Source organism: Nicotiana tabacum, chromosome 3, assembly GCF_000715075.1.
Source record: "Nicotiana tabacum cultivar K326 chromosome 3, ASM71507v2, whole genome shotgun sequence".
NCBI lineage: Eukaryota > Viridiplantae > Streptophyta > Magnoliopsida > Solanales > Solanaceae > Nicotiana > Nicotiana tabacum.
Window position 1 is genome coordinate 169,658,404 of NC_134082.1, and position 10,864 is coordinate 169,669,267.

Sequence of the window (10,864 nt, forward strand, 5' to 3'; positions counted from 1 at the left end):
GGATGAGCGTGAGGGCTTGTTGATCTTTCTTCCTTGTCTTTGCCAAGACCTCTTTTTCATTTTGGGGCAGAGCTTCCTCATTATCGGGTTTTGCATACCCTCTGTCTACGATTTCCCATACATCCTGAGAGCCAAGGATGGCTTTCATACGTAGACACCATTTCTCATAATTATCTTTTGTCAGACGGGGGTACTGAAAAGATAGCGGACCATTATTTGCCATGGCTCTGATACCACGTTGTTGGGATAAAATAAATAATCTCGCTACCCAGGAATAATATCCACAACAAATAATAATAACACAAGAGAGTAACAATGACACCAAATATTTTAGCGGGATAAAATACAATATCCGAGTGTAGCAATATTACCACTATAATATTACAACTCAGTAGTGTCAAGAGACTACTACAACTTTGAAAGAAATAACACTCTTTATATAAAACACCTCACTACAATATTACTACCACTCACTAGTTATCTCACAGACAACAATCTGTGGATTACTCTCTCTTATTTTGGTGTGATTCAAATGAAGAAACGAGACTGCTATTTATAGGAAAAGTTTCCTTATTTTCAGTCAATCATGGCATGCTTTGAAAGTTTGTTTTCAGTCAATCATGGCATGCTTTGACAACTTGCAATTGCAAATTGCATCAAAAATGTAGGCGCCTACCTTTGCCTTTCTCTTATCCAATCACGTTTTTTTTTCTCTTTTTCATTTGTTATTTTTATTTAGGGACCCTACATAAGTGTCTAGATGAAACTCCATGGAGTATAGAGACCGAGATGACAAAGCGAAACAAATAGAGGGGTTTACTAGGCTATTCTACCTTTTATTTATTTAAGAGTTAATACCTTAAAATTCTCCTAAACTACTACGTTTTTGTCAGTTTCCTATTTAAACTATTCGGTGTCCCTAACCTCCCCCCCTCCCTCCCCCGAACTATATTGTCCTTCATATTAAAACCCCTTCGTTGCATTTTTAGAGGTGCGTTTAGTACACTCTTATAATTCTCTAAAAGACGTGTCATGTGGTATTACCTGTGGCTATTTAACTCAGCCTAAAAAACTCCTTAAACTATAATATTTTTGTCAATTACCTACTTAAACTATTTAGTGCCCCAAAACCCCCTAAACTATCATCCCCTATATAAAATCCTACGTAGTATTCTTAGAGGTGCATCTGTCTAGTTATATTAACTTAGTTTGCACTAAGTTTTCTACGTAATTTTCATGGATAATTGATCAATTTTAGGAATTTTGACCAAAATAGTATTTAATGTGATGAATTAATTTTAGATTTAATTGTGGTTCTACTTTATGATAGACTCCAATTGAATAAGTCCTTATTTACATTCACGTCGCAGCAGAATAAAAAAATAAACAAAGGCATATAGTGTTGCATATATGAAAAATCATCTTATATTACACAAACAAGATTACACAAAATGAAATTTCACAAATAAAAAGCTAATTGGCCAACAATTACATTCTCAAATTCTAAATTACACATACAAGGTTTAAGAACTTTATTCTCTACAACAAGGTGTTGGGTTTACTAAGAACATTTAAATAGGTGTTGAAGCAAACAAGAGAGGAAATGTTTTTCCTAGAGGGATCCATATGGAGAACTGAAGAAAAAAGATGAAAAAATAAAGAATAAATGTGAAAAAGGAAGAATAACGAAAAAATGAGGAAGAAAGGTGGATATAAAGGAAATAAGGAGAATATTTATTAAAAAAATAAAATTAAAAGAGGATTAGGCTACTTAGCCATTATATTCTGTCAGGTTTGCCATTTTAATGGCTTTGTTCAACTGTCACGCGCTCCCAAGAGAGTGTGTACACATGTTATGCCAAGTAAGCAATAAGAGAGTTTAAATATGAAGGAAAATATAGTTCGGAAAATTTTGGAGGCATAGAATAGTTTAAATAAAAAACTGACAAAAACATAATAGTTTAAGGGGTTTTAGGGTATTAACTCTTTATTTAACTCTCTTCCTCTTTTTCTCCAAACATTCTGCGCAAACCAAATGAGGGAAAGGAACATCTGAAATCTGCTACTTTTCTTTTCCTTTCTTCAATTTCCATTCAGAGGGCTGGCGACCATACACCAGTGCCTTATGTTTTTTGGCATTAATATATGTCTTTGTTAGAAGGTAAAGATCCTATATATTATATGAAGCTGAATTAATGCAAATAATGCAAGTAATAAGAAGAAAGGTGAAGAGATAGTATTCTCTTCCTTATGGAGTGAGATAAAACTTCCAAATTAGCACTAAAAGAAGAACATAATTGAGCAAAATAAACAGTAGTAATCAACTTAATAATAACAAGCTTAATTCCTCATAGTACACTGCCAGAAAAGGAACATCAAGTAAAAAATACATATCCACTTAACATACAACATTGAAGAGTCTCAGCTCATTCAGCAAGTAATATAATATGGTATACATACTTAAGTTGATCTTCACTTCCAAGAATCTTCAAGCTTAATAGCAGTCTTCACTTGTGGTTAAGATGTAGAGCACAAAACATAGAAGACCTTCAACCATATTAGCTGCTCAGGAAAAAAAATTACCTTAGTATCTACTATTAGTAAAATTGGAAAAATATCAAGGAGTGTGTTTGGTAAAGAAAATTGTTTTTCATAAAAAAGTCATTGTTCTGATGTTTGGTATGATCACTTATGAGGGAAACCTTATAATTACCTTAATCTTTTTAGCTTCATATTATTTAGTTTAACTAACACTTGGACAATAGTATTAATCTCTACGCTAGTACAGATTAACAGTTTCATTGGAACACTCTCCGATTTGCTAATATTATTTCTAATTTCTAATATATATTTTTATAAAAAATATTTTCTACTCACCAATCAAACACCAAAAAATATTTTCTAGGATTTTTTTTTATATTTCATGAAAAATGACTTATGTCAGACCAAACACACCCTCAACGTACCAACATGTACCTTTGAGGTTTGCAGTCTATTTCCTCTTTCAAGAAAGTATATTCTTTGTCCTAAATTTCACCCTTTTTTTTTTCTAAAAAAGTTTTTGATGAAGTGGTTAATAAGGAAAGAGTGAGTGTACTCACACTAGTTGAAGAGATGGTTGGTCTTGTCTAGTGTAATGGTTGTTGGTTTGCAAGCCATTAACTTGTAAATAGTTTCGAGTATCAAATTGCTGAGGTGGAGGCACAAGCTCATAGCTTGAACTCCCTGGCATCAAGTTCATCTGCTGCTGCTGCTGCTGCTGAGCTCTCTCAGTTTCAGCAATCTGTTTAATTTAATTACTTATAAAATAACAACTGACTTTCTGCAAAATAAGTTACTGTACCTAATTAAGGACTAGTAATTAGTAAGTTATAGAGAAAGAAACATACCTTTGCTCTCAGGTACTGATTGTTGTTGTGTAAATCAATTTCCTGCTGTCCATTAACTTATGTTACAATTTTGGCATGAAAATAGGAGGAGTACTGTGAGAAAAAAGGACTTGAAAATGTGACTAGAAAAAAGATTGTACGACTTACCCTCTTCTGCATATATTCAATTTCAGCAAACAGCAGCTCATTCTGTAATTTGAGAATGGAATGTTAGAAAATAGTACCATCACAGTAAATTGAAAATAGAACAACAGTGTTGTGAAAAACAGAACAAATTGTCATTAAACAAAATTGAAAATTTCATCAGAAAATAGTGATGTTAAGCACCTTTTTGGATCTGATTTTGCTAATGCCTTTTTCAATTTTTTGTTCAAGATTCTTCAGATCTCTGAGGCTCAGTGCAGCCAGTGATTCACCCAACATGTTCCTGGATCAATGCAATAAACGTAAGGAATACTATTAGAAACAAAGAACACAATTAGACTAATAAAACACACGGGATTGGAAAAGAAAAGAAAGAAAAAACACTAAAAATTCACCTGTTCTGATTCTGCAGATTTCCAATTTGTGCGCGCAGTTTGGAGGCTTCTTGCTGATAATACTGGGATTGATTGAACACCATTTTTACAGTTATAACAAAAGCTTATGAAGCTATAAATTATGAATCCATCTAGCTTGCAACTTGTAATGTATGACACATTGCTTAGACAAGTCTTATGCATGTGTAAAAGAAGGCCTTTAACTTGTTCTAAAATGAATCTGGAGATTCAAATGTGCTCCTAGAATGAGTTCTCTTCTTTTAGTAGTGCTTTCTTTAATTACTAAAGCAATTTTAGTGTCATACGCTAAAAATGTTTACCCTGACCAGTAGCATTGAGCAATCATAATCTTTTCCTAAATTCTTAGAAATCTACTCAATCTCGAATTTAAACTTTTAACTTACAATGATCCAAGTGTTATAAGCTACACCAGTTATGTCAAAATCAAATAGATAAACCAATACTAATCCAGTAGGTAGCCACCTTGGGTGTGACTTTACAACATTGGTTCAGTAAAGCGGACAACATTAGAGGAGAGGTGCCATTTTGATATTAATTACTCCTGAATAAAAAGCATTTATAGTTACACAAATATTATGGTATGTGTAATACCATAAGCTTCAAACATTTTCTTTTGGTAAATAAGGCACCTTTTATTACCAACTGAGAAGTTACAGCTCATAGAAGGAAGAAGGAAAGATACACATTGGACAGCCCCAGCATGTAGACCTACAACTGCTTAAAAATTGAGAACAACATTTCTAACTAATAAAGAAGTTCAATTTCAGACATTTTAAAGCCAAACAAATGTTATGACATATTGAAATTATTTACTACTATATACCTGAGCATTGGCCTCGGAAATTGAACCTGTGTTTGAGGAATCTGAACAAGCTTTCTTGTACCTCTCAATTGTTGCTTTCACACTGCACCATTGAAATGTTAGAATAGTTTTCTTTTCAATCATATAAACTATCGACAGACGAAATCAGATATTTCCGTTACACGCAATTATCCAAGCTGTAAATAACTAGAAAGAATGACCATTAAGACATTCACAAGATTCACTATATTTTTATGGCCGTCAAAATCAAGATTTAAGAGAGGTCAGCAAAAAGAACCTTTATACAATTCATACTATTATTTGTACTCTAAATTCCATTCTTCATACAGCGGTATCCTAGCTATAAGCCTATTCTCTTTAAACACACTTCAAGAGTTGATTCGTATTGCAAAGAAACACAAATTTAAGAACAATTATATTCTCACGAAAGAAGACTTGCTTGCACAAATTCATTTACTAGGTGAGGATATAAATTTGTATTGCTATTAGCTATTCAAAAGAAGGAAAAAAGGCATTTATTTTGAGGAAGTTCCTAAAAAGAGGCTGCACTGTGCTATACTGCTATTTCACCTCAATTTGGCTCTTTTTTTTTTTTGGTTTAGCCATATCCGTACTGACATGACTAATTCGAACTTCGGCTCCTAGTGCCCACTCAGTGGCGAAGCCACATGTTCATAAGGGTGGTCAATTGATCATCCTTCGTTGATAAATTACATTTTTAGAGGTATATAATACGTATTGAACATCCTTTGTCGAGAATTTTTTTCACTTCTTTTAAATTTGAACACCCTTGGAGAAATTTTTAGCTTCGCCACTGTGCCCACTAAGGGGTAAAACACTCCTTATCAAGAAGCTCTAATGCAAGACTTTCGGTTAAGGGTGAAGTGATCCCAAGCATCCCACCACACCCTTTGCGGGTTGAATTTGGCTATTAACAACAAACATCACAAGAAAACACACCTTCCAGAGCAGATAAAGCAGTAGTTAAATATTTGTTCTAACGCCAGCTAAATCTGGATTCTAAAGGCAGAAATCGTAGGGGAAAAAAGAGAGGAAAGAGATAAAGAACTTAGCACATTTGCACAAAGCAATGGAATTTTTTTCATTGTTTGTGCTTCGGATGCTGGGGAAGAGACGAGAAAGGAACTGCAAATGGCAACATTTTGCATTTCCTTGTTTGGTTTGACCAAGGAAAAAGAAAGGAAATTGGTGGGGGAAAAAAGTAATTTTTCTCTCCAGTGAGGGAAGAAAGAGGATGAAAAGATAATGTGATACGTTTCATAATGCAAATTACCTTTATTTCTTTTTGAAGTTCAAACAGAACAAAACAATACTATATCATTTATTCGCTTCATAAGTTTTAGTGATTTAGCTTTCTATTTCCTTCAATAATATATCCAAACAAAGAATAAATCAATCAACTTCACATCTTTGAAAACTAATACCGATATCAAACATTTGCGCACATATATGTAACATATACCATGTTGCGAATGAAATTTCAAATTGTAACTTAGTTTTCACTTTGCTTAAGTTTCTTTTTTTTTTTTTTTTTGGTCTTAAAGTTACTCTCTCCATCCCGTTTTATGTGAAGGTGTTACTATTGAGGGTCAAATAATGTTCACTTTGATTAGGATTTCAAGTTCTTCTTGAATGTTTGAATTATTTCCTGTGTTGAATTGTAACTTTTGATGTTGTTTTCAAATATATTTATTTTATCTTTAAGAACTTACAAAAATTATGCTTGAATTCAAATCGAGAATCAAGTACATTGACCATCGTACTCTGAACTCCTTCACATAAATTGATACAAGGAGTAATAAAGTTTAAACTACACAAAGTCATGTTTTCCCAAAGTTGTTATACAAAAGTTCATTAGAAATTAATTTTGTGTGAACCATAACTTAATTATATCTTCTTTATGGATTATCCATATATAATCTAAGGTTTGAGAGAGGTTTCAACTTTAAGATGACACGAGTGCTTGTTCCCTTCGAGCAAACACTAGAAACAGCGTCTTAACCACTTTCCCTTTGTTCAAAAGGTAAAGAAAATCTAGATACTTTCTTATTTAATAAACCTTAATTCTTGCTAATTTAGGCCAACACGCAAAGCTGGAAAAAAAGAAACTACAACAAAGCAAAGTGTTGCTTTGAGTCAGACTCCATCTGTCCACTCAAACATGAGATTGATATAAAATTTTCTAGTACTATAGACCTAAGACTGAAAGAAATGAACCAACACACTGAAGGAATGACTCACATTTCCTAGTCTGCTACTACCTTAATTTCGTCGAGCTACTGATTGGCTGCTCTCTGCCAAGCTGGCACAATTTCCCACAACATGATTGGTCCACTGTTTCAACGGTCCTGATTTGTGCCACGTCATAAGTACCCGTTATTCCTTGGGTAATACCCATCCACTCTAGGTTTTTACCCACCTAGGGTTTTGTTTCAAGAACCCAAAAGGAACATGGCATTAACTTAACAATCTATACAACTTTTTTTAAACTGTTGTAAGGTAAAGTGAATAGTATGATCCAGTCTTGTCTGTCTCATGATCTGATCTGATCACATCAGAACCGTCCATTTTCAGCAGCCAATGCCATGCAAGAAAGAAAGCCAGAGAGTTCAGAACTCTCTTATTGGTTGAGAATAAAAATTGTACGGATCTATATATGTCTCATCTCTTTCTTGACAACACACCCTCCAACTCAAAACTCCTTTGTTTGAAAAAAAAAAAAAAATCTCATGTCTTACGCAAATATATCTATGCACAAGATCCTCTTCAAGTATTTGATAACCTAGTTAAGTCTACCCTAGTTTAAGTAATTTTCATTGGTTTAGAACTTCTCTTTCTTACACTTCTGTTTCTTTGCTGTTTAAGTTCCAACAGCTTCAGAATCTTTGTAAAAGCATTAAACTGAGATATCTCAAAGAAAAAAAAATATAGGGGTAGTCCAGTTTTCTTTTTTTCAGTACTGGAGGTAGAAATTAAGAGAGAGCTCAGAGAAGGAAAAAAAAACCATTCCCTCATTACTATAATATGTCTTTTCTCAGCAGATTTGTCAACAAGTGTAAAATCTTGTATGACGTGACCAAAGATTCTTGTAACTGAGACAAAACTTACACCAACCACCCAACCCCAACAAATTTTGCTTCTAAAACTCTAAAGCTAGAGTGTAGATGACCCCATTTCCTAAACGGTGTAAAACATTTCAAGAAATACATAGGAAGTGAAGTAAAGAAAAGGGGAGAGAGACACTGAGAAGAATGTCAACATTTTTCTATAATTAAGCTTTGAACTCTGATTGGTTATTTTCCACAATTTATTTCAAGAAAAAATCGCTTGAATGTGTAAGCAAGGCAAATATTTTGGAGATTTGAGAAAAAAAATTAGCTTTAATATTCCTAGCAAAAGTAAACCCTAATTAGGGCAAGTTTGACTCTGCTAGTAGAAATAAAGCTCAAGACAAAAAACAGTACTGCAGTGCTATTATTGAAGTACAAAACCCTAATCTTTGTTTTGATTGGTTGTAAAAGAATTATATGTCATGTTTTTGTAAAAAGGACTATACTACAAGATCCAAAACCCATATCACTCTAATTGTAGTGTTTAAAGTATGGGGCAAATGGACGAATTAGAACTCGACAGCTTTCTTGCTTGATCTTTGAGAGAGAGAAAGAGGAGAGAGAGAGAGAGTCAGAGAAAACTTAGCAGCAATGGAGGAAGAAAGTAGTATGCTGATCTCAGAGTTCTGATAGAGTACTTCTTCCTAAATTTCTACTCTTTCTTACAACAAACAGATCTATATATCTACATGTCTATTAACGAAAATGGGATCATAAAAAGAGAAACTACCACCAAAATAGATCAAATTGAAGGAAACAAACAAAACCATTAACGAAAAAATGGAAAGGAAAGTCATTCTTTGATAGAAAGAAAAACTCTTCAGTCTAAAAAACTTCACAACAATATAGTATAGTAATTGTTATTGTTCTTTGGGAGTTCAGATCTTCCTAAGCAAACACATAGCAAATCTCCAAAAAAAAAAAAAACAATTAATTAGCTCCGCTTTTAAAAGAAGACGAATAAAATTGCAAAGAATTGAGAAATGAGGAAGAAAAGGGAGGACCTTTCAAAGATGAAAACTTGACATCAAAAGATATCTAAAGATTAAAACTTTCAAGTTTTTCTTTTAAATTTCAAGACTTGTATTAATATAAGTACCTGTTGTTGGCATACTCATAGAGTCTGCCTCTGCTTGAGAAGACAATCAAAGCAACCTCAGCATCACAGAGCACAGATAATTCATAGGCCTTTTTGAGCAAACCATTGCGTCTCTTACAGAAAGTAACTTGACGATTCGTTGTGTTTTCGATCCGTTTGATCTCAATCTTTCCTCTTCCTAGTTTCCTTTGTGGAGAGATCTCTCTTGTTAGATCACTTTGGAATTCCATACCTTCACCTACATATCAAAACATATGTGAGAAAACTTGATCAAGATTAAAAAAGAAAAGGGTAGCTAAAGAATTTGGAGATCACACTTTCCTAATACTGGTTAGAATGAATTAAAAATCCCAACCCCATATTTGCAGTTACATTCAATAAATGGTTTAAATTTGATAGAAAATGCAAGGGAATTAAGTGAGGTAATTTGGGACATGGTTTATGAATATTTTCAGGTGATGACTAACCTGGTAAGGAAAGAAAGGGTTGGAAGATGAAAATAGAGAGTACAGAAAGTTTTTAGTTCTTCCTTGCAAATTAATCTGCAGAGGATAGATAGATGCAGAAAATGGAAGAGAGTTTGCACTAAGGAATAGGTATTTATAAAGTAAAGAAAGCTTTCTTTAATTTGTTATGTTACTATTAGCTAACTCGGATTTTCTTTGTCTCTGTTTATTCCTATGCTAATTTACATTAAACTCTGACAATTTTCTTTTATATTTCTCCTTTTTCTGTTTGTTGGCTAGTGTTGAACGAGCATGGATAAATGGTTAAATAGGGAATCCTTCTCATGAGATGATGATCAGTCTTTCTTGGCCATTCATTTTAATTTCTTTATCTCCTGTTTAACTTCTAATTATGGTCATTAGTTTGTAAGCATTTTTCTTTGATTCATCAGACCATTTTGGGTGGAATAAGAGAGGGTGGGATGGGGTGGGGAGGAAGTGGACAGAGTAGAAAATGACCTCTGAAAGTGACACTGATGTTTGATGGGAGAAGAGAACATTGGACTAGGTTACAATCAAGCTTAAATGCTTCTCAAAATTTGGATTAGACCTTTTAAAGAATCTTTATTAAGAAAGATTTGGACCAAATGATAGCCAAAATATTTTCCAAATCTTTTAATTCTACATTTACATATGTGAACTCCTTCCTCTCATTCCATAACAACCTCGCTTACCAACTTGGAATCCCTGCCTTTACCATTCTCTTTCCAGAGGCGGCTTAAAAGTTTAAATTTAATGAATTTGACTTTTAAAATTTGTAGCACTAAACTCACAACCTTTGAAATATCATGGGATCGAAATCTAATATTTGTTTAAAAAATTTGATATTTCATGTATATATCTACTTATATTCTTTGTCAAAAATACTAAGTTCAATTGAACCTGTAGACAACTTTTACTTCGTGATCTTTTGTTTTTTTCTCCCACATAAAACTCAGACTTTTCTTCTCTTAACTTTCCTACCCCTAAATGTACACAACTTTTACTTCGTGATCTTTTGTTTTTTTCTCCCACATAAAACTCAGACTCTAACTAGATCAGTGAGGGGAAAAGAGAAAAGAAAAAATTAGTGAAACTAGCTATGGCAAAAGAGAAGGTGACTGCCATGTGACATCCAGTGCACTAGTTTCTTTTCTATTGAAACTCTTCTAAGAACAACCACTTATCTATCAAGTTACTATCATGCCAAAAAGTTACTTGTTTCTTTGGGAAGAAGGCCATAAATTTGTCTATATGGCCGGTTGTGCTCAATGACAAATACAACAAATTTACTGTCCTCTTTTCCATCTTTCCATTTTCTTGTCTACTTTTTTTTTGGTGATCATGATTTCTTCATCCAATTTCACTCGCTTCTCA

General features: G+C 33.4%; 1 protein-coding gene across 2 annotated transcripts; it reads right to left on the reverse strand.

Annotated features, from left to right (window-relative positions):
* Positions 1-2,320: 2,320 nt before the first annotated feature.
* On the reverse strand, positions 2,321-9,720 carry LOC107761813 (floral homeotic protein AGAMOUS-like). 2 transcript variants are annotated; one of them, XM_075250193.1, is made up of 9 exons: positions 9,470-9,720; positions 9,003-9,240; positions 4,773-4,854; positions 3,929-3,990; positions 3,717-3,816; positions 3,537-3,578; positions 3,390-3,434; positions 3,102-3,283; positions 2,321-2,562 (listed from the first exon to the last, which is right to left on the reverse strand). In XM_075250193.1, exons 2-9 carry the CDS (start codon positions 9,230-9,232, stop codon positions 2,559-2,561), a joined length of 747 nt encoding a protein of 248 aa, XP_075106294.1. In that variant the 5' UTR covers positions 9,233-9,240; positions 9,470-9,720; the 3' UTR covers positions 2,321-2,558. The 2 variants fall into 2 exon arrangements, with proteins under 2 accessions (XP_075106294.1, XP_016435581.1); XM_016580095.2 differs by having other exon boundaries at positions 3,390-3,431; positions 9,470-9,714.
* Positions 9,721-10,864: the final 1,144 nt, after the last annotated feature.